Below are 27,327 nucleotides of genomic sequence, written 5' to 3'. Positions count from 1 at the left end.
CGACCCCTGTACTATGCTACTTGGGCCCCTGGGTTTGTTGAGTTGGAGCTAGGTGTGGGTTGGAGATTCTGCAGCACAGGCCCAGCCTCGGAGGCGCTCAGAGGGCGATTCCTGCAGCAGCATGATGTACCTGGAACCCTGTAGGCTTTTACCGAATGGGATGACTGGCAACCACTAGGCTAGCACAGTCAGTATGTTACGCTGCCCCCCCCCTTCCCCTCGGGCTCTTGATTTGACAGTGCAGGACTGGGTGAGGGAGCTCTGGAAGGTGGTATCGGGGGAGGAGATAGTCCAGGCTTCTGGTGGTTTGGGATTGTGGAAGGAGCATGTTGATGGGTCAGTTAACTTTGAACCCTAAAGACGACACTGTTGAGTGCCCATTGAACTGAATAGCACCATTCACTCCAGCACTAGTGCCCACTCAGACAAACACCCCTGCATCAATGCCCCTTGGCTCTTTCTGGGAAAGGTTTTTCCTCATTGCTGTGAGGACTGGACACAAACTGGGCCAGTATTTTGGGTGTAACCCCAGGCCTTATGGGAGAGGCGCCTGTTTCCTCCATACATTTGTGAGGCTTTAGGGGAAGCGGGGTTAGGGCCCCTTTTCCCTCTGGCTGGGCTGGGTTCTTAACTGGTGTCTTCTGTTCCATGCAGTGGGGCAGAGGATCATCATGGCTACATCTGGGACCGGCACTACAATATCTGCCTGGCCAAGCTGCAGCATGACGACGTGGTCAACTCCGTGGCATTCAGCCCCATTGAGCAGGAACTGCTCCTGACGGCCAGTGATGACACCACCATCAAAGTGTGGCGCTCCCCGCGCATTGTGCGCATCCACCATGCCAGGAAACCGAAGCCCCGCAAGCTGCTTTTCTCCTGGCTCATGAACCAGCAGAGCTGAACCAGGGCACCTGTTTGTGCTGCTGCCTCACTCCAGCCACACCCTCTATTGTGCTTTGGACAGTGGGAGCATTGATGGAGAGGAGCTGTGGGCACAAGGCCCTGGAAGGATCCTACCCCAAGAGAGAACCTTGCACTCCCACTAATGGTCGCATCTGACAGAACTGTTACAGTCAGACTGCCCCCACCGTCGCTGCAGGGCAAACTCCCCTCCACATCACAGGGGCTGCTAGTCAGTCACGCTACTTGCAGCCAAGCTTTGGTCACTGATCAGCACAGACTGTGGCGGTTTATTTTCTTCTTGAGCTGGGGGTCTAGCCTCAGAGCTGCTGGCTCAAAGGGGAATGTCGCAGCACTGCTCTTGTCATGACAGGGCTGTTTTATCGCTGTCTGTCTGTCTGTCTGTCCCATGCAGAGGCGCTGACAGTGTTACTGGTCACCCTCCTCCCATCTCCTGCAGCCAGGTCTTGAATGCAGACCGGCGAGCAAGGAGACTTTCCAGAGAGGCTCTTGCTCAAAAAGTGCAAAGCATTAGGGCACTGGTGCTGGCTTGGTAGCTCTAACAGTCTGCTGATGGCAGCTAGCAACTTTCTGCCCCACATCTCCACCTTGGGCCTACCAGAGCCCTTTGGACTGCAGCCAGCTCAAGGCAAGCTTCTGTCGCTGCTTTCCATTAGCTGCGAGCCTGTGCACCTCCATCATTGGCTTCCACACGGGTACGTGGAGAGCTGGGGAGTCACATAGGATGGGCCTTGGTGAGCTGCTAACTAACATTAAGATGCTCCAGTTGCATTGCTAATGTCGTGTTTTCCAGGCAATCCACTGCAGTGGGAACCTCAGCTTTGTGGTCACCCCTGCAATGAGGGCAGCTTATGAGCCATGAGAATCTGAGTCCAGCTGTCACGGCATGAGCCACAAACTCTTGGTATTTGCTCTGCAGGACAGCAGGCGGCTACGCCATCCCAGCTGATGTCTGAGTTGCTCACTGACTGCCACCTGGATGAGAACTGTCCAAGTGCTCTTCCACTGTGGGTGACTTCTTCCTGCGGTGCTACTGGCTTCCCCCAGCGCCTTTAAGTTCTCATCTAAAGAGTCAGTCTTTTCTGTGCTCTGTCATGCTGCACTCTTGGTCTCACTCAAGGCTCCTGGAGCTGGGGGTGATGAGGCAGCCTGTGGAAGCCAAGACTGATGGGGGGGCTTCTAAAGCCTACAGCGGGAGATGAGAGGAAAATGTCTCACTTCCAGTAGCTGGCCCTGGGTCAGAGCTGATCCCTCTTTAAGAACTAGTCTTTGTCTCTGAAAGCATTGGCCCTAGGATTTTAACTTGGTGTTTTGAACTAGCATCCTACGTCCATAGGCCTGGATTTCTGAGGTGCTGGTAACCTGCAGCTCCCAGTGACTTCAAGCTGCAGGTGCTCAGCAGCTTTGAAAATAGCAGGCTGGAATTTTTAGGCCTCTGACTTTGGAAGCAGTGGCTCCAGTCTGTAAAACAAACAGGGGCAGCTGGGGAGGAAGAGGGTTGTATACTTGTTAGTTGCCTGTACACTCTGCTCAGGCAGAGGCACAAGTCAAACTAAATGGTGCTTCTGCTGCTTTCTGTTAGTCCTCTGGGCTGCAGCTTTCTGTGCTGCATGGCCATGCAGGGTTTTAATTCCTCTTAAGGGGGCTGGCAAGATTCACAGTGTTGCTACCCTCCCCCAGCAGCACACGCCAGGGGCTCTGCCGCCCAGAGTTCACATAACGGGTCTGTCTGCCACTAGCAACGACTTCCCCAGAGAGCAGGGACGTTTTGTTTGCAAATGGTTCGGAAGACATGGATGCTTCCCATGGAGCTGTTTGATCACTAAAGAAACTAAATTCACTCGCCCTGAGTGGGGATTTTTTAAATAGCTCTGCTTGTGAACCCTTTTCCTGCTCGCTGGCGCTAGGCTTAACGCACAGTGCCCCAGCCGGCTCCGGCCTGCCTGGGCACGGCCAGGCCCTGAGGGCAGCACGGAGCTTTCTCTTGTTCAAACATTCTGCTCCGCGCTACAGCACTGAGTAAAGGGCCTGCTCTGCTGTGGCCGCAGTGTGGCTTTCTGCTACCCGGGGTTCGAGCTAGTAGCATCAAATGCCTCATCTCTCAATGAGGTACAAGCCCAAAACAACCCCCTCTAGCCCAGAGGCAGTGCGCTAGCTGGGTCTGTCCTTGGGATCCAGAGGGGACGTCAGTATTGCTCTGCTGAGTGGGGCAGTGCCCGGAAAAAAAGACCCTCCTGACCACCCCCTTCCGGTGAGGGGCCTAGGCTCTATCTGCCCATTCAGCAGCGAGCCAGGCACATTTTAGGCTGAGACCCCCAAAAGCCAGCCCAGGAGGCAGGGACTGAACAGTTAAAAGTGGGCAGTGGTAGCTGCTGCTGGTCCTGCTGTCAGATTTTCAATGGGCCCTACTCACATAGACAAGCCCCTTGCATGCCATTTGCCCTGGTCTGGGGATCGCTGTGGGGCTTAGGCAGCACCTAAGCATCTGACTGCCTAGAGGAAGCCAACAGGCCCAGGCCCCAAGCTAGCAATTTTTAGCCTCTACCGCTTTTTGTGGGAGTTTCATAGATTGCAGTGGAGCCCAAAGGCAGATGTAGGTACCATTTGTGGAGCTTGGTGCTAGGTGGGGAGGGGGGTGATGTGTGAACAGTAGGGAGGGCTGGAGAAATGAGCATGGTGGCAGGGGAGGGGAGCCAGAGCTGTGTTCCTGCCCCAGCATAGCTATAGCCCCATGGTGGTAGTCGCTGCCTGTTTTCCCTTCTCTGAAAGGGGCAATACAGGTACTTCACATCGGCCATTTTGGGGGTGGGTCTTTAGTCAGGTGAGCCCCTTTCTTCTCAGTCCCATATGCACTTGTTGCATCTTATTTCAAAGTAAGTAAACAGCAGTGTAGGGTCTGTGTCTGAACAGCTCCCAACACCTCGGGGACCCAGCATGTGCGATCACAGTAAGAGGGTGGGGGGAAGGAGGATCATTTGTCCTGTTCTTTAGCAAAGTAAATAGAATGAGGGCTGAGCCCCTCTCCCACAGGAGGCTGTGGCACACAAGGCATCCCACTTTCAAACCCATCAATTTCACAGAAACGGTTTCTAGTTCCCATTCTTGATGGTGCTGCATGTTATCCCATTACTGTCCAACCTTCCCTTGGGATACAATACTTTATTAATGGTCTCACTCATACAACAGCCCCGAGGACACTTCATTTCACAGTTAGCACCTAGGCCACTGTGTTTGGACACATCCATGAAAGGTGAGAGCCTAGTGCTTAGTCTAGGGAAGGTGTTGCAAAGCTGCTAATGAAGGCAATATTGTTATGGCTATGCTAGCACACAGCAATCCCCAACCAGGTCAGGCCCCTGGAAGACTCATCAGCTAGATCAAACTGAAGGCATTTCCACAAGTGCCAAACAACCCGCACCCTGCGTTCTACACAAACATGGCCATGCCTCAGAGGAGACGCCGCAGAAGTAAAACCCCATCTCTGGTTTAGCTACCTAGTGGGGACAACGAAACGTATGATAATGAACCTGGAGCCTCTTCTGGAGATGGCTGTATAAAAAAATGGAAGTGTTGGGCAACCTTACTGCCGGGCCTCATTCCTGCTTGCCGTTCACCCGGCTGCTGCCCACTGGAAAGTAGTGTGCCAATCCCTGGGGGGAGCTGTGTTAGCATCTCCAGCCAGAGAGCACCTGCTCTGGCTCCACTGGGCTAGTGCATTAAAGGGGAGGCAAAACTTACACAGCCCCTCTCACCAAACTTGTTCCTTTATCATACGACCTCCTCTTCTTACCCTCAGCCACACACTGGCTGCCTGCAGTGCATGGAGCTCAGCACCTGAGCCTCTCACGCAGGAGCCTGACCTGCTGCACTTCTGTTGGATGAGCCATAGATGTGATTTGTTTGCTTTTGAATTTTGCTCCTGAGCAACCCTACAACAAACCCTCAGCACCAATTCCTCTCCCATGACAGGTGTACTGGCCTAAGGTTTCTTTCCCTCGCAGGCTTGTGGGTAAAGAGGCTTGAATTTTACAAGAATCCTCCCCTGCAAGGCTTAGCAAAAGATTCCTGTAAATACCGATATGGTGCTGGCCAGGCAGATTTGCTAGTGTCTTTCAAGGCAGGACAGGTGGAGCTGTAATACAACTATCCCGTTACTGACTGGACTTGGGGGGGAGGGGGTGACAAGGGTCATGGGCCATCACTGTTGTGTCTCCCAGCTACGAAGCAGGTATCCACAGCTGGCTCAGGGACATACACCTACAGCACATTTTAAGCTGACAGTTCAGTGCCTCCATGCACAAAACAGCACCCCGGCAGCAGCTGCAGCACAAGCCTCGTCCATGCATGCTTTACATCCACTGAACAGCAGCACAGGGGAAGGCCCAGCCACGCCTCCACTGGCTTTCCAGCCCCCACCTTTTCACAAAGTGGGTGCTGCATGGCACAGGTGCCATTTAGCCTCTCACCCTCTGGGAGTTTGTGGACACAGACCCTGCTGCAGCTGAATGCATGGTAGCCAGCAGCAGGGGGCAGCCAATCAATTTCACTGAAGGTAATTGAAAGGCGGGAGTAAGCTGCAGGGAAGTAATTGTGCGGGGGGGGGGCAGGTCCTGCATGGAAGAGCTGTCAGCCCTAGCACAGCTGGTAACGGAGGAGGGGGAATGGACAGCAACATGAAAAGCAGCAAGTCTTTTCAAGTGACTCCCTCAAGGCCCCTTCTTCTCCCCATCCACACTGCTGTGCCCTCAGCTGGAACAGGCTCTCTCATGCAGCCAGGACCCTCTTCCATGAGATGGCTATAACAGGTGGTTCCTTCTGTGCCAGAGCTGGGCTCTTCTGGTCAATATTACAGCCTGGAGGGAACTGGGGGGCCCATCTGCAGCATGGGAACACTGGCTCCGGCAGGAAGCCAGTGCAGGCTTTTTGGATGTTGGGTGAATGTATACGAGAGAAGGTGCAGCAGTGGTAACGCAAGCATCCCCCAACACCTTGCGTGTCACACAGGGATCAGCAGCGCCTCCACACCAGTGCAGCACGGCGGAATTGCCTGCTGGAGCCACCACACTTTCGGCTTTGAACCTTGGCTAAAATCTCATCCCAACACCTCTCCACAGGGCGGGAGAGCCAGCCAGCCAGCTCTAGCACAGCACCTTGGTCTCTCCTGCCACAAGAACTGTATGGAGCTGGCTTTGCTTCCACCGCAGCCACCACACTGGATCTTGGACAGAACCCACAGCAGATGCCAATGTACAGTATGTGCCAGAGATGCCTTTCAAACTTCTGGGGGTCCCTGCTAGAGCTTTAGGCCTTTGATAGCCTCTGGGGCCCAGGTCCCCTTACTGCCTGACCGCTCACCCGCCCAAAGGCAGCTGCGCTCTAAATCCCTGGAGCTCACCGTGGAGGGACAAGCCTAGCAGAGACACTGAGGTTTCTCAAAGAGCCAGCCCCGGCCACTGAAGACAAAGCTAGTACTTCCCAAACCAGAGGAGAGCTCACCTCCTCCTGCTGCAGCAGTTTAACTCTGCCATGGCCTTGTCGGTGGACCCTCCCATGGCTCGAGCACGGTAGTACCAAGAGTCAGGCTGGCCCCTGCGCACAGCCAATCAGCGGCTCAGTCTACAGGAACGTGTAGTCTCCAGCCTCCTCACTAGACACCTCGTTTCTCAGACAATGTAGGGAAACCTCTCTTAGCAAGCACCCAAAGGCTCAGGAGAGGCACTGCAAGGGGGATCTGGGGAGTGCACAGAACAGAAGACAGGCTCCTGGCGCCAAGGGGAACAGGCTAGAAAAACAGCTAGTTCCTGAGGGGCTGGGCTCCATCTGGACACAGTGTCTGAAACTGAGCAGTGCCCAGGCCCGTTGCCACTGGGCACGTAGCAGCGCTGCCTCAGGGCAGGAACGGTGGGTGGAGTCTATGCAGGGCTGAGAGAGACTCAGACACCTTGCTGTGGAGTACTGTCCAGCCTGGGGGCCTGGGGAAGTGCAGCGTCCTAGACAGACTAGGGACTCAGACCCCCGTCTGCTCCAGTGACCCTCCAGTATCTAGATGTCAGTCTTTAAACTGAGCTGATTTAATTCCCTTTGGCTCCCATGGGGCGGCTGTTTTACATCTGTTTATTGGCAGCTGGAGATCATGGAATTGGCCCCTCTTTGGCTGGGGAGTTCTGCACACGGATAATCCTTTCCCCGCCCCCATCCCTAGAGAACCAGCCACCGCTCCTGGCCCAGAAACGAGATACATGTAAATAGCGGCTCAATAACAGTGGCCTCTCAGTGGGAGAGTAGTGCCGTACTGGAGACCCCCACCGGCTTACTGCGCTGTGGGCACGCGCCAACTCGCACCCCTTTAGTCCTGCAGAAGCTTCCTGCCACCCTAGCCTGGAATCAAAACTCATCTCCACTGACAGATTTCTGACCCCAGCTGAGGTGTGCGGAAGGGGGCCAAGGGGACTGAAGCAGGCCACTGCCGAGGCTCGACTGGTGGCCTATGATGAGACAACCTGTCACTGGTCCTAGCTAGGACAGTGTGAAGGCAGAAGTGCCTCAGCTCTGCAGATGCCCCTGGGCCTGAGCCCAGGTGGGGAACATACAATTTCTCTCTTTAGAGGACACAACAGAGGGGCTATGGCCTTCCTCCACGGAGAGGGCCACAATTTCACAATCTTGGATTCCCTTGCATTTGCTAACTGGTGATCGTTCCACAGAGAATTCCTTCCCCTGCACACAGGCAGCCGATCACTGATGCTAACTTGAAGTGGGGCTGCTGCTCTCTGGGGGGCTCCAGCCAACCACCTGAAGCACCTCTGGCATAGGCAGCAGGGCCACCCTCTTTGCCTGTCCTCCAGGCCAGAAGAGCAGGGGAAGAGATGGACAGGGCTGGGACAACCCCTGAAGGATAGTTCAAAAAGCAGCTAGCTGGGTGCTTTGGCCAAAGAGAACCTGCGGGTTTGTACTGATGGGAGAGAGACAGAAAACCACAAAGAATAAGGCTCCAAAGAGCTAATGGCCACTCCAGAGTTACAGGTGACCACCACAGAGTAACTCTGAGGGGCCAGTTAGCCACAATGGCAGCACGCTGAGAGGGACCCATTCTCCACGAAACAGAAAGACCAGTGGGCAGCAAACGGGGTCCCGAGAGCAAGGAGCCCGGGGAGGGAAAGCCCTCAGAGAGTTTCTAACTTAGCAGCTGCAGACTGGCTGACTGCCGAGAGCACACTAAGCTGGCCACACAGCAGTCGGGGCTGCAGTGCTGGTGAGACTATAAACAACTCACCCCCTTGCAGAGCGAAGAGCCCAAGATTTCACATTCAAGATTAGCTGCCGCCTGCTGCCTGCAGGAGGACACTCGGTGGGGGACCAACAACTCCAGGGAGGACACACCAGAAGGGGCCTGCCCGCAAAGGCAAATGAAGAGAGATGCTAAAAGCCAGGATGAGAGTGGTGAGGAAAGGAGCTAATGAGCTAAAACCTCATTCCTGGGGGCTAAGCAACTCACACACGGGGGCAGGGGAGCAAGGCTGTTCTGCCCTAAGCCCAGTTCCAGGGTTAACCATTCACAGGCAACAAATCAGATTCCAAGGCAACTCTCTGACTAGGTCAGGACCCGCTCCAGAGTTACAAGACTCATCCGTTTGGTCATTAAAACACAAGCTTATGCCCAAGGCACTGGGAGCACTGGGTTCTATAGGAGACCAACATGGAAAGAGAGGAGGAGAATATTCCTCAGGTGCTGTCCTCCCTTACTCTACACTTCCCCTCCCATCAGATCCCTTCCAGATAAAACGCAGGCAGGGATTGACATGCACACTGGGAACAGCTCTCTCTTGCCCTACTGACATACGGCCCCATTCAAAGTGCCTCTGCAGCTATGGCTGCCAGGAGAGGTCAGTGAGACTGCTAAACTGCTTCCCTCTCACTGAGAGCTAACAACGATCTCTGCTGTGCGAAGCCCACATACCTCCTCTGCCTGCTCCTAGTCCACATCTTCCCTCACACCCTCATGTCAAAGATCAAACCAACCAGCAACACAGAATTATAGAACCTTTAAGCAATAACACCAGAGAGAAACCAGCTCCCTCTGACACTGAGATCTCCTAAGAGCATGAAAGAGCCTGGCCAAAGAGCTATGTGCAGTGGTGCTCTGGGCAGGCTGAATGCCTGTTCCATTGTAGGAGCTGTACATTAAACAAGTACAAAAGAACTGCCTTCGTTTTAGCTTGAAACCCAGGTGCAGGGAGCCCTGGTAGCTGATTCCTGCACGGGATCATCCAGTCCCCATTGATCATGGATCAAACTCAAACTAACCTCAACACAAGCCTCTTCTCAAGGAAGATCTGCACTAGAGAAGCTGGTGTTTTGACACCAAGGGAGGGTTCCCATCAGACACTGCATTTCCACTCAGAGCGGAGCAGGTCCTTGAGGGATGCTGCCAGGTCTGGACTTTGCCCCTGCTCCGGGGCATGCTGAGGGTGCAGCTCCGGGAGGGTGAGCCCTGGTCAGCTGGCACTGTGCTCAATGCTCCTGGTGGGGGAGGAGGCTTTAGAGGCCCGTGAGATCTACGATGGCTTTAATAAAGATGGCGTCGTCACGCACGTAAGAGTTCTTGGCCTCCATCTTGGAGACTGGGCAGAAGAGTGGGCAGCCACTGGCAATGTTCATCTCGGTGACGGGTCGCTGGAAGGACGAAGACGTCACATCGGGTCGGAAAGCGTCGATAATGTGCTCCCGATTATTCTGATCCAGCAGCATCAGGGTCACCTAGAGGTGAATACACAAGAGAAAGAGCTTGAAGAAATATGGCAAACATGCAACCCCCCGTCTGTGACTCCCATTCATTTTTACCTTTCGAAAGCTGCAGACACACACGCAGCCTTACGCACTCATGTGGCAGCAAGCTGGGGTAATGCCTGTATTCAGGCTCAGTGCCATGCCCCAGCTAGATCTACACCCTGCAAGAAGGCTCCCTGCTTTCTCTCAATCTCTCCTGTGCCACAAGGGAAATTCTGCACTTGGTTCAGGTCGAATGACAACTAGAGCCTTTGCTAAATTCAATGTGAAAATGAAGTGCAGCAGCAGCCCGGGTAGCCAGCAGCTGCAGATTTTGATATTCAGTTTGATCCTGCCCCATTGTGTGCATGTCCCTTTGAGATAAACAAGGCAGATCACGCTGCTCCAATGGGTAGTTTCAGGCTGTCTGCGGAGTCAGGCAGATGTCACTGCATCAGTTTATACCTGGTTCTTATTTTTAAGGTTTTCTTCACAACTGCAAAGGTTTAGAAATTTAATTTAGAAAATAAAGACGACAGCTCAGTCATGGAGCACAATTCAGGGTCCCTGAATATCACAGCACATGCGTGGTCAGTATGAAAGTTCTGGTCATTCTCCAAACACATCACCACCCCAGTCCTGACTGTATCTTTCCCCTCTCCCCATGGCCTCTCTTGTAGTATCCTGGGCTTTCAGCAGGACAGGAGCCTGCATGGAAGAGCTCCGCCAAATGGCTAGTGCAGCGTTTCTCAAACTGGGGGTTGGGACCCCATTTTAATGGGGTCGCCAGGGCTGGCTTAGACTTGCTGGGACCTAGGGGGAAACTGAAGCCTGAGCCCCACCATTTGGGGTCAAAGCCGAAGCCCAAATGCTTCAGCCTTGGGAGGCGGGGCTCAGGTTACAGGCCCCCTGCCTGGGGCTGAAGCCCTTGGGCTTCAGCTTCCGCCTCACCACGACCCCTTGTCAGAAGGGGTCGTGGTGCAATGACGTCTGAGAACCTCGGGCTAGTGCGTTCTCTGCCTCTGCTTGCTGGACGTGCCAGGCCTCTGTCTAGGAGAGCAGGTATCTGCACGGCCCCAGCCCGAGCCAAGGGAAATACATCACTAGGCCAGGCAGGCCTTTCAGGCACCAGGACTGACTCTGCACTCACTCCCAGCACCTACCTTCTGGTTGAAGGGCCATCGCAGAAGTGCATCGTTGGGTCCTTTCATCACCACAAAGAACAGAGACAAGTGGGTCCCCCGTCCAGTGCCGTCCCCGTTTAGGTACACACGCAGGCACATCCTATAGCCATATTTGCTTGTGTAGAAGGCTAAGTGATGCAAAATATCAAGAATAAACAGCTGTGCAGAACAAGGGCTAGGGCAGCAGGGGAGCCCAGATGGTTCCCAAACTGTTTCAACTGTCTATTGACTTTGGTTTTTGAAGCATAAGTAGGGGAGGGCTCCCTGAGCTGGCAGCCCACTGGAGCATCTCCTCTGGGTGCAGATAAAGGTGCATGTATTTAAAAGCACACAAGACACTGGGGCCCCAGTACATGAGGCACTAGGCCTAGTTAACATGCGCCTGCTGTTACAGGACAAGAACAAGGAGCCTGCTGACGTCTCTCCACCCTTCTCCTGCCCTGCAGAGACAACTCCATGCTGCGAGACGGAGCTGGAGTCTATATCTGCTTAAGTATCAGAGGGTAGCCGTGTTAGTCTGGATCTGTAAAAGCAGCAAAGAATCCTGTGGCACCTTATAGACTAACAGACGTTTTGGAGCATGAGCTTTCGTGGGTGAATACCCACTTCCTCAGATGCATGTAATGGAAATATCCAGGGGCAGGTATATATATGTGTGCTAGCAAGCAAGCTAGAGATAACGAGGTCAGTTCAATCAGGGAGGATGAGGCCCTGTTCTAGCAGTTGAGGTGTGAAAACCAAGAGAGGAGAAACTGGTTCTGTAATTGGCAAGCCATTCACAGTCTTTGTTCAATCCTGAGCTGATGGTGTCAAATTTGCAGATGAACTGAAGCTCAGCAGTTTCTCTTTGAAGTCTGGTCCTGAAGTTTTTTTGCTGCAGGATGGCCACCTTAAGGTCTGCTATAGTGTGGCCAGGGAGGTTGAAGTGCTCTCCTACAGGTTTTTGTATATTGCCATTCCTAATGTCTGATTTGTGTCCATTTATCCTTTTCCGTAGAGACTGTCCAGTTTGGCCGATGTACATAGCAGAGGGGCATTGCTGGCATATGATGGCGTATATTACATTGGTGGATGTGCAGGTGAATGAACCAGTGATGGTGTGGCTGATCTGGTTAGGTCCTGTGATGGTGTCGCTGGTGTAGATATGTGGGCAGAGTTGGCATCGAGGTTTGTTGCATGGATTGGTTCCTGGGCTAGAGTTATTATGGTGTGGTGTGCAGTTACTGGTGAGAATATGTTTCAGGTTGGCAGGTTGTCTGTGGGCAAGGATTGGCCTGCCACCCAAGGCCTGTGAAAGTGTGGGATCATTGTCCAGGATGGGTTGTAGATCCTTGATGATGCGTTGGAGGGGTTTTAGCTGGGGGCTGTATGTGATGGCCAGTGGAGTCCTGTTGGTTTCTCTCTTGGGTTTGTCTTGCAGTAGGAGCCCTACTGCAAGACAAACCCAAGAGAGAAACCAACAGGACTCCACTGGCCATCACATACAGCCCCCAGCTAAAACCCCTCCAACGCATCATCAAGGATCTACAACCCATCCTGGACAATGATCCCACACTTTCACAGGCCTTGGGTGGCAGGCCAATCCTTGCCCACAGACAACCTGCCAACCTGAAACATATTCTCACCAGTAACTGCACACCACACCATAATAACTCTAGCCCAGGAACCAATCCATGCAACAAACCTCGATGCCAACTCTGCCCACATATCTACACCAGCGACACCATCACAGGACCTAACCAGATCAGCCACACCATCACTGGTTCATTCACCTGCACATCCACCAATGTAATATACGCCATCATATGCCAGCAATGCCCCTCTGCTATGTACATCGGCCAAACTGGACAGTCTCTACGGAAAAGGATAAATGGACACAAATCAGACATTAGGAATGGCAATATACAAAAACCTGTAGGAGAGCACTTCAACCTCCCTGGCCACACTATAGCAGACCTTAAGGTGGCCATCCTGCAGCAAAAAAACTTCAGGACCAGACTTCAAAGAGAAACTGCTGAGCTTCAGTTCATCTGCAAATTTGACACCATCAGCTCAGGATTGAACAAAGACTGTGAATGGCTTGCCAATTACAGAACCAGTTTCTCCTCTCTTGGTTTTCACACCTCAACTGCTAGAACAGGGCCTCATCCTCCCTGATTGAACTGACCTCGTTATCTCTAGCTTGCTTGCTAGCACACATATATATACCTGCCCCTGGATATTTCCATTACATGCATCTGAGGAAGTGGGTATTCACCCACGAAAGCTCATGCTCCAAAACGTCTGTTAGTCTATAAGGTGCCACAGATTCTTTGCTGCTATATCTGCTTAGGAAACAATCTCGCTGCTGCCTAAGTTCCAGTGACAGGGCCAGTCACACCCCATTAAAGGGAACAGGCTGCACAAGTGTCACTTAGGACCTAGTCTGGCCTACTCCCCTTTATGATGAGCCATGAGTGTTCAAGCAGGAAAGAGCCCAAACTGCAGCTGAGATCTCAGGCTGGCAGACAACACCCGCTCCGGCATCTTTGTACTTGTAAACTTGCTACACTTGACCTGGAGTCCAGGGCCCAGAGACTGAGTCCCACTGTGCCAGGAACACTCAAGTTACTTTAAAACAGGGCAGAGGTGTAGTTTTACATTCAGCCGCCGCCTTTCATTCCCTCTTTCTTTAAGCTGCGCATCTCCTTTTCCACAAGGAAGGAGAGAGCACGTTGCGTAGCTGCGGCTATGTTGCACAGTGTGCTTTTGGAGGAGTCGTGCAGGGAACAGCCCATTTATAACAATGCACCAGTGTGGATATACAACGTGCTAACACTGGTAGCTTGTGTGCACGTGGAGGGTAATGCGATCAGGCCCTTCCGTAAGGACTTAGGAGAGCTGGCTGCTACTCTTGGCTCTGGCACTGGCAAGTCACTTCATCTCTGTTCTCCACTGCACCATCTGTCGGTGCAGACTGTATGCTCCTGGGGGCAGAGCCTGTCGCTTCCACTATGGAGCTGTGCAGTACTCGGCCCAATGGGGGCCTGAGCTCAGCTGGGGCCTCCAAATGTTACTGAGATGTTCATAATTCAAAAACAAACTGAGGGAAGAAGGGGAGGGACAGCTGAGCAAAGTACAAGGCAAGCTCAGGTGAAGACAGACCAGCCAGCAAGGTACCAGAGACACACATGCTAGAAGTCTGTACCAAGCGTCCATTCAGCTCAGTAAGAAAAACTACGCACCCAAAAGGCAATTTTTAACCCATCCAAACCTCTGTTTCTCTGCCTCATTTCTGCATAGCTAAAGCAGCATCAGGATTGCAGCTTCCTGCCTGGTGCTGGGTCTAAGTAACATGCAGGAAACTCAGGTGCTGGCAGGTAAGTCTTTCCTTTCCTATAAACAGTCTCTTCTCAAGTGTTTTTCCATGAAAAAACCTCTCTCTCTCTCTCTCTCTCATTTCCAGTCCCTTTCAAACCAAGCACAACACACTGCTTTTCTGTGGGCCTTGGGGCTTGAACAAAAAAAAACAAACCTGTTTGTAACAGGATCCACAAATGTCTATGTGCCCTTTGTTGCAGCAATTAAAAAAAAACACTGTTCCTTCAGCTGTGAGATTATCAATGATCCTAGCTCATTAATAACGATGTGACACAGGTTGTAAGAATTAATATCTTATACAGCATCTCACTCCAAAGTGTTTTCGCCACACAGCACTACTAAAATGCATCCACTTCTGGGGAAGAGGCTGGGTATCAGCCAGCATATAGCATGTTACACAAGAAGGGAAGTGGGGGTGAGAGAGGAGACATTAAGGCCAAGGAAACTGGGTCAAACCCCTCCAGGGCTGTATGAGTTTAGTGCCCAGAGCAGACAGGCTGTAAGATTTTAAGGTCTCATCTCAAAGGTGCACACAAAATGGCATGCAACTCAGCGTGTCTGCTTGGGAAATATGATGGGCAGAGTTGATCCTGCAGAAGGTGAAGCTCTGCTTGCAGGGGGTTTCAAGGCTGACCACTGTTTTTAAGAGGAAGTTCCAGTGACAGGGCCAGAGTTAGTAGAGCAAACGCAGTTATGGGAAAGCTTCAGTTCCACTGAAAAACTGGAAGAGAAAAGGGATTTTCCAAGGGGCAAAAATATTTTGGATAGAAAATAAAAGACACCATACAATAGACAAATAATCACAACTGGCGTTTTAGAACAGTTCTTTAGATTGTCCGTTTAAACTAGTCTGTCTCTAGTTTATGTGCAGTTCCAAGGACTGGCTGCTTTAAAAAGGAATTGTCCTGCTGGTTTAGAACCAGAGCTAGTCCCGTTGGCACAGACCCAGATTCCATGTCCCTCAACTATGGCACTAGCAGACTCCATGGCTCGCTCAGCACTGACGTCCTTCAAAGAGACGGTGTCTGGAGTGCTGGGATGCTGCTGCTTTAGCAAGGTCACAGCTCAGACAAGAACAACATGGGGAGTGATCTGGAGACTCTCTAGAAGATCTGGAATGCTGCATGGCTGGGGTGAGCATGCTGACTTTATCTGAAGAGCAGGCAGCTGCACAAGGCTCGCTGGAGATATGCATGTTTCTCAGCCCCTGTGGACACACTGTCTATTGTCATGTTATGCTCTAGGTACCTCGATTCCTTCCCTTGCTAACCATCTCCCTGATGGCCCTAATTTGGGTTGTACTATGTAAAAAGGGCTATTATTGCAGGGCTATTTCTGGGCCTAGGAGGGCTACATTTCCTGTTAGGGAAAGAAAAATCTTCTGTATGCAGGGAAAAAGGGATATCTTATAGCAGTTTCACTTATCTCACTGTAAAAAAATCAGTCTCTACTGCATTCTTGGGGGGTGGGGGGTGAGGGAAAGAACTTGGAAGAAAATCTCTACATGCCACACGTCATTTCAACACTACTCAAATGACTGGACACAGCTGGAGATTTGCACTATTTTGCTAATTTCTAGGAAACAACCTGGAGAGAAGATGGCAGGACAGCGGCCAGCTATCGCCTCCTGACGTTTTCTGGCAAAGTCTGTAATCTTCCAGATGAAAACGCCATCATATGTCGAAGCTTCCATGTCACGGATCTTTTGCTCCATGTCAGCCATGGCCAGATCTTTCAGTCCAATGCTCCTTTCCAGCTGCCGGACCTGATCAGTGGCATACACAGAGCACCTTGTTTAGAAATATAAGCTGCTAAGGGACCCAGGAAAGTCAAGGGATCCTGTGAACCTCATTCAGGCCTGATCTTTAGCGGGAAATGCTCTCCAGATGTAATGGTGGCCAGGAAAGGGAAGAAATCCACCACTGTTGGCCAACTCACTAAAAATAATTTGAGATCGCCCTGCTGCTCTTGAGCAAACAGTTAACCAACACCTCTCTTCACTGCCAGAGCAGGGCACTTTCCAGCTGTGGATGGCAGAATCCAGTCAATGAAAGATGAGGTGTTGGTCTCCACTCCATTAAGAACATTAAGGGAGGGGAGTGGAAAATCAACGTTTATGACAAAACTGAACTGAGGGACAGAGAAACGGACAAATTGAGTCAAGCATGGTTCCAAACAGCTATTTGCTGTTGTGAAGTATCGTGGCCTCTGCTTTGCGAGATCATTCCTCTGGAAAACAAAGGTGTGCTCCCTATCAGAGCTCCCATGGACACTGTGTCTAGAGTACAATGAATATAAACCTAGAGCCAGACAAAGATTGCAGAGCATACTGTAGGGGCTCAGTTCTGTACTGTAGGAGGATGACCTACATAACAGGTTTTTTCCCACTCTAACATGTATGCGATTTTGAGATGGCATCTAGATACTAGGGTGATGGGCACCCTGGAAATGTCTAACGCTTACACTGCACTCAAAAAGTTATACTTGTGTAACTATGTCAGTTGGAGATGTGAGTTTTTACCAATACAGTTATACTAGTATAACCTCTAGTGTGGACACATGTATACCAGTATAGAGATGCCTTATTAGCTTACTTCGGTTCCCATCCACACTAGTGTGGGGAGATTTGTTGCTTTAACTAGGCTGGAACAGTTAAAGCAACAAACCTTTCTAGAGTAGACAAGCTGAGGATGCAGGTAAGACTGTAGAAATTCAGGTTCTCCCACTATAAGGGTGGGGAGCTGACCAGGCTCAAGGATCTTTCAGCATCCAGAAAGCTGAAATGGTGCTTCCTCTGTACACCTCACAGGAGTACATGTCCAGAGAGCTTTTCCTCAGAACATGTCAAATATACTTATAGCTTGGCTCCTGATAGCCATGAAGCCATATCATAGACCCCTGCACGCATTACACCTCCACTAAAGCTAAGCACTTTAATTACTGGGACAAATGATTTGAAAGATGTTCACAGAACATAAAGAATCAGAAGTCCAAAGCCAGAGGTTACAGACCTTGTTACCGAGCATTTCAATTTTCTCCTGATCCAGCCGATGCTGCCGGCTATACGCCTCTGCTGTCAGAGACACCCTTTCCACTTCCCGATTCAGCACGCACACAATATTCTCAAATGTGATCGTCTTTCTCTCCAGGGCCTCGCACCTTCCCCGCAGCTCTAAGGACTCAGAGAGCTCTGATTCAGAGCACAGCAAATTGGTGGTTAAGAGCATGGAGTTGTCCTGCGCTGACGTAAGGGTTGGGTGGTGCTTTAAGTCTCCAGACTCAGCCTTGAGGCTGAGCACAAAGCCCAGCAACATATACAGATGCTCCCCCACACATCTGCTTTCGTGCTCCAGCAGCTTTTCATTTTCCACCTGCAGAAAAAGAAATACACATTCCCATTTGCAGCAAGTCAGCTTCCCACTATGGCACGAGATCCACAGGACACATTCATCCCCTGCGGGTTACAACTGTAACTGATAAAAGCCAAGGGTAATGCAAAGAAAGAGACAGTTACAAACTGTCCAACAGCAAGCAGGTTTTTTTAAGGAAAATTCTAATCTTACACAATGACAGATGTTGAACATTCACCCCACTGTAGAACTGATAAAGCTTTGCCCCCCTTCTATAGCACCTTCATTCCAAGGATCCCTCAGAAGCAGTTTACAAACATTAGTGAATGAACCCTCCCGAAACCTCCAGGAGGGGATGTGTTACTATTATTATCCCCAAGCCATGAAGAGAGGAAGTGACTTGCCACAGCGAGTCATGGGTAGAGCTGGGAACAGAATCTATGTCTGCTGATACCCTGTCCTGTGCTTTACCCATAAGCTCAGTCATCATACAGAATCAGGAGACCTTTATTTACAAAATCACGTCTGTAATAACACCATGCTCCCAGCTACTCAGGAATTACATGAAAGCCATCTGAGATCTATCCTTTGGCATGTTCTAAACAGAGACATTTACTACTCTCCCAGTTCTCACTCTCTGAAGAGCCCATGTTATGAAAGACTGCCCCATCCCCCCAACACACACGCACCCGAGCATGGCTTACTCCTCAGGCATTACAACCTCCTTGAAGCAGTGTGCTATGGCATGCTACTGCATAGCTGAAAGTACCACTCGGCTAAATTACTGCAGGCAGACGCCAAAAGCATTCCTCTGGGTTCTGGCTCCAACACCAAAAGGATCTTATAACCAATCCTGGTCCTGATCCAGGAGGTCTTCTTTACTGCACTCAGGCTGATTTGTACTTTCAGCATCTAAAGGCTGCTGGGCTGCCTGGACTTGGATCTAGTGAGTTACAGACAGGCTGAAATTATTTGCAATTGTGTAGGGTCAAGTGGAGGGTCACGTAGTGCTTGCAGGTTAGGGCCCAGAATGAAATATGTGTCCTATTCCCAAGGAGATAAGCCCCATTGGGCAGAGCCTTACAGTCTTTAAAGGCAGATTATCAGCGTGGTTTGGCATCCATCAGCAGCAGTCTGACTTTAAGCATGGGGAGTTTGCTATTCACCACCCCAGCGAGCTTACTGAATGGCTTCTCTTCCATTCCCCACAACACCCGGATACAGAGACAAGAGTGACTATTAGCCTTCACTGGTCAAGCTCAGAAGCCTAGACACACCTCCCCACAAAACAGTCTACAAGGACAACCCCCGAATCATGTACCCAGGGAACAGGAGAGTCTGCTCTCTCTGTATATTAGCATTCTGCTACGAGGTATTTTTCTGCACTGAGGAAACAATCACTTCAAGTCAGTTAATTCTCTAGATACATCCAGCTCTGGATACTGGATCAAAATAGTCTCAGACATAAGTTGCATTCCCACTGCTTAGCTAGAGCATCAGCAGCACTCAAACTTCAACCCTCACCCCCACCACAGGCCAGCCAGTTTCACTTCACTCCATCTAGAGCTGTGTATGTGTGGATGCAAGACGAGCTGGGGCGACACAAAAGTTATACCAAAGCTAACACTGCAGTGAAGACAAGGCCCTAGACAGATATTAAGAAATTGGCCTTACCATCTCAGTGCAGCCGACAACCTGAAATCTGCAAGGCACTTTACATTTGCCACAAGTCTTCACATGGTCCTGAAACTACAGAAAAGGTTAAAACAACATGTCAAATATAATCCTAATTCTTCCATTTTACACACCCCAAGAAACTCCACGCCCTACACCCAAGACAAGATAGGAAGGTGAAGATGAACTAGAGGATAACTGACCCTTTACTGATCATGACACAGCTGTGGTCCATGAAGCTAATCCAATAGTGCTTACGAGCCAGAGGGTTGTTTCACCCAATGGTATTGATCGGGCAATTCCTCTTTAGGTGCCCCAACAGCACAGGATACAATGCAGGGATTGGCAGGGCCCAGGGGGAGCAGGGATAATCCCACCTGCCACTTGTGCATTTGCTCCTTAGGGAAGATACAATTGACCATCGCCTGCATAATGAGATCTGTCTTCAGTGACTGTCCAAGGGAACACACAAACATGGCAGCCTAGCATCTGGCCAAGCAAAGCTGCACAGGAAGCCCTGGGATTACTTTGAAGTGGCCAGTTAAGACAAGAAGCCACCTACTAAAGGTGGGGACCTCAGTGCGGCTCTCACCAGAGCTCAAACATCCCTTTGCAACTGAAAATGAAGCTCCTTTAAAAAAAATGGCTGCAAGGTCTTGCTCCTTCCCAGGAGCACACACAAAATGTGCCAGCTCAATGGGCATGAGCGTGACCGATGCAAACCCCTTCAAAGTGGTGCCATGTGGGAAGCTCATACACTTTTCGGGGTGGACTAGCCATTTGGACAGATGGACACACTCTTTCAACTTTGTGCAGGTTCCACAATGACGTAACTGAGCAAGAAAACAGAGTCATGGCTGTGACAAGCCAACAAAAGCCAGGAGGTTTCACGAGGAAGGGTGCCATTCCACCCTCGGCTGCTGCCACGGAGTCTTAAGGCTTCCCCTCTCCCCTGCATATTTTCCAGTTCACTTCTCTGGTGTAACTGTGCCTGGGGGCTGTCCAAGATGGTGCAATGTATCAAACCCATGACTTTATACAATTATGGCTCCCAATGCAGTGTGGTGAGATCACATCACAGCCTGACATTTTTATTTCCAGCTAAGTGTTAAAGACCTAAGAACCAGGAGCACGCTCATGTTATTTCTTGTTTGAGTCCTTACTGCAAACACTCTGCCACAAGCAGGTGCCCTCTTGCTGGGTCCAGCAATCCTTTGTGGAGATAGGTACACACCAAAATCTGCTGCTTGTCAGAATGGCAATGGCTTTTTGGTAGCTGTCCTCCAGGACCATGGCTGCTGGCTGCATACGCTTTGTAGGGAAGTGCCAACAGCCTACCTTGGAGCATGGAGTTGTTAGTGCTAATCATACCGCACATGGGAGCCCAAACAGGCACTGGCACACATCATCCTGTTTTTAAATCTTCCTTCTACCAATTAGATATGCTGGGCCTTTACTGGGTGACAATTCACAGCCACACGCCTCATTATGTGGTGCAATGCGCACTAACTGGCTGTATGGACCCTATTGGCGCACACTAAAAGTGCTCTAGTGCACGCTAAAAGTTCCCTAAGTATTACACTATGACCTCAGGGGAGGAGGGGGGAACTTTTACTGTGCTCCAGCAGGGACAACGTGGACCATTTAGTGTGCAACATGCTAGTGCGCACTAGAATTTACACCCCTCTAGTGCAGACTAACACACCGTGTAGATAAACCCTTAGTGATTCAAGTTATTTTCTGAGCTACACGCAGCAGCGTGGTTATGCTGGGACAATGTCTACTGTGGAGCAACAAAAAGTTTGGAGGGAGAGGAAGTTAAAACTTTAAACCACTGAAAGTCCCGCTCCCTATTGGTACTAAGTCTGGGTCAGCTGTAATGGCTTCAGATTTCAGAATCAGGCAGATTAGCGTCCAATGATCACAATGCCAAGGCTATAGGAGTTGAGGCCTCTGCTACTGTCCACTCTAAAGCCTTCTTTACCCAACTTTTCACACGCTCTCCTGTTCCCATTTCAGCTGCCCCAAGGCAGCTCTCAGTTATTAGATGGGAGAGTGACCGAGGGGTACACTTTTCCACAGGGACTCACAATCAAGGTTTTAGAACTTCAGTGCCTCATCACTTGTCCCAAGAGTCACTCTTTGGGCAATCGATGTGGAGTCTAATGCTAGGTCTGAAGGGTTGTAGATCTTTCATTTGGTGGGATAGTGGCGTTCTTTCCCTACCAACTAGAGCAGTTAACACAACTGTATCACCTAGGGTAAGTGTTGTTCTGGCCATGTTGGTCCTAGGATATAAGAGACAAGGTCGGTGAGCTAATGTGTGTTATCGGGCCAACTTCTGTTGGTGAAAGAGACAAGTTTTGAACTCTGTGTAACCTTGAAAGCTTGTCTCGCTCTCCAGCAAAAGTTGATCCAATAAAAGATGTTTACCTAGGCTACGTTACCCACTGTGCAAGGAGGAAAGAGTCTCTCCGGTAATTGTGGTGAGCACCCAAATATAGCATGAATCAGACTCTGATTTAGGTGGAGTTACTCACTACTCATGGAAAAAGATTGAGTCATTACAGTGCATCACAAATTGAGAAAACACCAGTGCTAAGAGCCTTATGGAACACTGTAACTGGGTGTGAATGGTAGCTGCCTCTCAAAATTAAATGTGTTTAATTGTTTTCCTTCACTTCTTAATAGAGACTGAACATTCTCATGGACTAACTCAAGGGTCCCTCTTCTACACTCACAGAATTCAAGTCACATTCTGTTAGAACTCAAACTACATGCAGTGTGTGCTGTGAAACAAGAATGTTCAAATACCTTCTCTCTTGGAATCTTCTTCTTCCCACAGCCCTCACAACTCAGTGGAAATTTAGGGCAGATCTCATCGTGAGCCTGTAAAAGAAATGACAAGAGGCCATTTGTACACCTACAACAGCTTTGATAAGGCCACTGTGAAGAATGAAACTCAATGGATCCAATATTTCATTACAAATACATTTTACTAGCAAAAGGTCTGTCATGTGACAGCACATAAATCCTGGTTTAATCATGGTGTTTCTGCATGTCAGGTCATGTTTCTACATTGCAGTTTCCACACTGTTATAGTATTTGGGTACCTTTGCAAGTACTCAGCTTGATTTAAGAGTGTTAGTTTCAGCTCACACTAATTGTGAAAAAAATCAAATTACTTCTTTGATGGAACGACATAATCAAGAGGAAACTACAGTTGTAGCTTTGCCAGGAAAACACATGTTCAGGAGAATTATGTGAAACCCCCCAACCCTCCTGGTAAGAAGTTTCCATGATCTACCAGTCGTCATGGACACCAGTTGGCTGAATTAAAACCCCAAAGCCACACTTGACAGCTACAGATGATGAGCTTTCCAATGTTGCCTCCATTGTCCAGATCAGTTCACTAAGCAAGTGCTTCTCAGCCAACCAGAAAGAGAATCATATTTTAAAGATAATTTTTAAAAAACCACACATACCACATTTGTTCTGCAGTAAGCACTTTGTTTTAGGATGGAAAAGAGAATACACAAAAATGACCCTAGAAACCTTATTTTTTGATTCTTCAACAGATAAACTATCAGTAAGAATTAAAATGAGAACTCTTAACATCTTCCTCTCTTCTTTTCATATCATTCCTGTAGTGCTTAAATCCTCTCTTCCTACATTAGTTTTATGATAAGCAAAATGTCTAAGCACTCAACCTTGTGTAAGTTTCAAGAAAGATGTGGAGAAATTGGAGAGGGTCCAGAGAAGAGCAACAAGAATGATTAAAGGTCTTGAGAACATGACCTATGAAGGAAGGCTGAAGGAATTGGGTTTGTTTAGTTTGGAAAAGAGAAGACTGAGAGGGGACATGATAGCAGTTTTCAGGTATCTAAAAGGGTGTCATCAGGAGGAGGGAGGAAACTTGTTCACCTTAGCCTCCAATGATAGAACAAGAAGCAATGGGCTTAAACTGCAGCAAGGGAGATTTAGGTTGGACATTAGGAAAAAGTTCCTAACTGTCAGGGTAGTTAAACACTGGAATAGATTGCCTAGGGAAGTTGTGGAATCTCCATCTCTGGAGATATTTAAGAGTAGGTTAGATAAATATCTATTAGGGATGGTCTAGACAGTATTTGGTCCTGCCATGAGGGCAGGGGACTGGACTCGATGACCTCTCGAGGTCCCTTCCAGTCCTAGAGTCTATGAGTCTATAAGTTAAAATCTTCTACCCAAAAAGGAAATCTAGACAACGTGTCTTAGTACTCTTCTTATGTGCCAGGTAGGTTGTGTCATCTTTTCTGATATTCTACTGGAGTTCTATTGCTTATACATAGATTGCAAGTCAGATTAAAACAGATTAAATATATAGGATTGTTCACTTAGCACTAGAAACTCATTCATTTTTTCATAGATTCTAGGACTGAAAGGGACCTCGAGAGGTCATCAAGTCCAGTCCCCTGCCCTCATTTTAATTAACTTCCTTTTATAAATACAAAGTTTTCTGCTATCTAAAATCTGAACTATTTGTGAACCTTGCTGGTCAAGTTCATAGTGTACAAACTCACAGTCTTAAAGACTAGTTTTGTTTTTTAAACCACTAGCTACATTTCTACCACCACATCAGAAACCGAAAAAAGAAATCCATTTGCTAACTCATATTCATGTTTCAATAATTACTCTCTCCCTTCCATAGGTTAAAGCAGGGGTAGGCAACCTATGGCACACATGTCAAAGGCGGCACGCAAGCTGATTTTCAGTGGCACTCACACTGCTCAGGTCCTGGTCATCGGTCCGGGGGGGCTCTGCATTTTATTTTAATTTTAAATGAAGCTTCTTAAACATTTTTAAAACTTTATTCACTTTACATACAACAATAGTTTAGCTATATTTTATAGACTTATAGAAAGAGACCTTCTAAAAATGTTAAAATGTATGACTGGCACGCGAAACCTTTACTCAGAGTGAATAAATGAAGACTCGGCACAGCACTTCTGAAAGGTTGCCGACCCTTGGGTTAAAGGAACGGTATTTGATCCAAGAGAGCTGCTGCAATGTCTCTGGACATGCGAATGCTACAGTCTGCTGACAGGCTGGGTAAACTGTGTATGTCAATACCAAGGATTAGTGGAATTCTGTAAAAGTTGGTGGGGGGGGGGAGAAGGGTGATTTCAACCCACTCACAACAGAGGGGTTGATTTCCTCCCCACCCAGCAATTGCTCCTATCCTAAGAGGGCTCCAGACAATTTCTTCATTCCCTTCCTTATCCCATAAAATCCTGGTAACAGCACCACTTCACTTCAGTAAAGCGAGGAAGGTTTGACCTCAAAAGCAACTATTTCAAAAGGGAGAACGTACACAATAGAAGATCTGATGGGGTGGGGCTGTAGCCTCCCTCTAGTCTGCCATTTACAAACAAGTCTCATTTCTACCTCCTCTCCCCTCCAGCCACTCTCCCGTCCTAGCCCTCTCATTCAATCCCCCCCCAGCTCCCAGCCAGTCTAAGACTGCTGCACAGCATTTAACTTCCATGAAGGAAAGAACATTTATGTTCTAAGTAGCACCAGCAGATTGACTTCCTGAGGTCCCCTCCAACCCTGATATTCTGTGATTCTACTGAATATGCACCGAGAGATACACTCTGTTCATGCCGGCAGGAAAGGAAGTACTGTCTGAGCACAAATCTGCTGTTACGCTCTAAATGAAACAGCACTGTGCTGTGCAGTATCTCTTCAAGACATCTACAAATATTAGCTTTAACAGGCACGTTTCAAAAAAATTCCATACAAATATTTGAAATATTTTTCTGGATTCTCCACTGGTTTTCCCTGCACCTTATCCTTCTCCGCTCAAATCATAGGTACCATGGAAAGCTGTCCAAAACAAAGCTCTTTGTTTACTTCCTATAAAAGGAAACTGCCCCACCCTTGGGCCAAAGAGGCAGGGGGATGTCATTCAAGAATGATGCATTACAATCTAACCCCAAAGGGATGGAGCAATCATGGCATTTACAATCCCTGTCAGCAGGCAAGCTATGCTGCCACAAAGGCAAATCTGTCTTTTTAACTTAGAAACATAGAATATCAGGGTTGGAAGGGACCTCAAGAGGTCATCTAGTTCAACTCTCTGCTCAAAACAGGACCAATCCTCAGACAGATTTTTGCCTCGGATCCCTAAATGGCCCCCTCAAGGATTGAGCTCACAACCGTGGGTTTAGCAGGCCAATGCTCAAACCACTGAGCTAAATCCCCTTGAATGGTCAAGGTTTCATCTCCATCACTTTTAGGCAGCTTGCGATTACTCTGAGAGTGGGCTGTATAACAACAGTCTCTGTTCCCATTACATTATCGTTCTGCAAGCGGACTGGGAAAACCCAAGAGAACAGGGGAAGTGGAAAGGCTTTAGTCTTGCTTAAACACTAAGGGGCTGATCTTGCAGCTCTCGAATTCCCACCAGTCAGTGGCAAAGCGGCACACATTCTGGTTTCATATCAGACGCTAAGAATGCAACAGCACCAACAGTACAGTGACAACACTGGATCAAGTTAGCATCTTGCAAAACGACACCTAACTCCTCTCACTCAAGTAAAGCCGGAAGTATTCACTAGTTTGCAAATAACTTCCTTTCTCTAAAAGTGACAGTGAAACAGCCCAGTGATTGCTCCATTGTACAAGCCACTTCGAGGATCTCTACACTGGAGTTTGTGGTCTTCTTTTAGCTTAATTGATTGGCCAAGTCACTCAGAATAACTAAGACCCTTGGAAGTGCCAATCTAGACACTCTATGAACATTTGTTCAGGACACAATTGATTGTGATTCACACTAGCAGCTAGTTACAACAGGATCGTAAATTTCAGACTAGACAGATCCTTGCTAATACAATGATCTACCCTAATGGAGAGCACTCCACACTTGCTCCCTTGCCTCTGGGTGCATGTCTAGGTGGGTCTCGCTGTAAGGATACCTGCAGTGTGCTTATGCTGTGACGCTCATACCTTAATGTCAGGAAAGTAGAAAAGCGATTTGCAGTATTTGCAGTTGAGGCTTCTCTCGGGGCATTCCCGCTCTGAATGGCGCTCCTTTTCATTCAGTTTGATCATTCCCTTACATGCCAGGCACTCAATCAGCATGAATGGGCAGTCCCCTTCATGGCAGCTCTGTGACAACAAGAGCAGCACATTTCAATACAACCGTATAAAAAATCCACAGATACAGATGCGTAAAGCCCGTTTCCTAATGGATCTCAGGATGAAAGGCTCTTCTGGGCCTACACAAAGAGGGCAAAGGAAACTAACATCTTAATTCTATTTTCACTCAGGCTGCGTCTACACTACACACCTTTTAGTGACACATCTGTGCCGCTACAGCCGTGACATTAAAAGGCGCGCAGTGTAGCTGCTGTATGTTGGCAGAAGAGAGCTGCCCAACAAGCGGCGATAGCGGTGTCGGCAGGAGGGCTCTCTTGCCGACAAAGCGCTGTTCACACCAGCACTTTTTGTTAGCAACCTTTTGTCGTTCGAGGAGTGTATTTTTTTTTCACATCCCTGAATGACAAAAATTTTGTCATTAAGATTCTAGTGTAGACAAAGCCTCAGTGTCATATCCGAGTGTTATCCAGATTGGGGAGGGGGGCTGCCAGAGGCACATTGGACACAGCAGCGTACTAGGGTAGAGCAGTCTGCAAATGTTCTCCCCCAGCTGCAGGTTGCTCCTTGAAGACCATACCATGCTGCCCCTGGAGTACCCTACTATAGCTGTCCACAGGAACAGAGTGCACACAAAAAGCTGCAGGCTCTGCCGGCAGCCCGATGGCCCAAGCTTCTCTTCTTTGCTCCCATGGCCCTCAGTTCAGCCATGAGATTACATGTGGCCCAGCCTCATGGAGCCTCCTCCTCACCCTAGAGACCATGTGGCCTTCTGGAGACAGTGGGGAATGCCATCAGGAGCAGAAGCCACCATGGGAGGGAAAGAGAGAGTGCAATAAGAGGAAAGAAAACTAACAGAGTGATTGCAACAGATATTCTGTATATTCACCCCTTTGGCAGAACTGTGCTCCAGAATCCCAGCTTTCATTTAAAAA

At 49.2% G+C, this 27,327-nt stretch overlaps 2 protein-coding genes across 5 annotated transcripts in view; one reads left to right on the top strand and one right to left on the bottom strand.

The window, feature by feature from the left end:
* Window positions 1–5,056, top strand: part of LOC115636257 (F-box/WD repeat-containing protein 5-like) — a 25,435-nt gene extending 20,379 nt beyond the window's left edge. For all 3 annotated transcript variants that reach the window (XM_030536149.1, XM_030536148.1, XM_030536150.1), the window contains one exon: window positions 655–5,056. In XM_030536149.1, the coding sequence (XP_030392009.1) occupies window positions 655–901 (247 nt within the window). In that variant the 3' untranslated portion in view covers window positions 902–5,056. The remainder of the gene's footprint in view (window positions 1–654) is intronic.
* LOC115636259 (TNF receptor-associated factor 2-like) lies at window positions 4,064–27,327 on the bottom strand. 2 transcript variants are annotated; one of them, XM_030536151.1, is made up of 8 exons: window positions 27,282–27,327; window positions 26,243–26,404; window positions 22,070–22,144; window positions 19,256–19,330; window positions 17,243–17,602; window positions 15,819–15,996; window positions 10,851–10,999; window positions 4,064–9,678 (listed from the first exon to the last, which is right to left on the bottom strand). In XM_030536151.1, exons 1-8 carry the CDS (start codon window positions 27,318–27,320, stop codon window positions 9,460–9,462), a joined length of 1,257 nt encoding a protein of 418 aa, XP_030392011.1. In that variant the 5' UTR covers window positions 27,321–27,327; the 3' UTR covers window positions 4,064–9,459. The 2 variants fall into 2 exon arrangements, with proteins under 2 accessions (XP_030392011.1, XP_030392012.1); XM_030536152.1 differs by lacking the exon at window positions 19,256–19,330.

The sequence above is a fragment of the Gopherus evgoodei genome, chromosome 16, assembly GCF_007399415.2.
Source record: "Gopherus evgoodei ecotype Sinaloan lineage chromosome 16, rGopEvg1_v1.p, whole genome shotgun sequence".
NCBI classification, from domain to species: Eukaryota; Metazoa; Chordata; order Testudines; family Testudinidae; genus Gopherus; species Gopherus evgoodei.
Note: the sequence above shows the minus strand (reverse complement) of the source record. Positions and strands in the feature narration are given on the sequence as shown.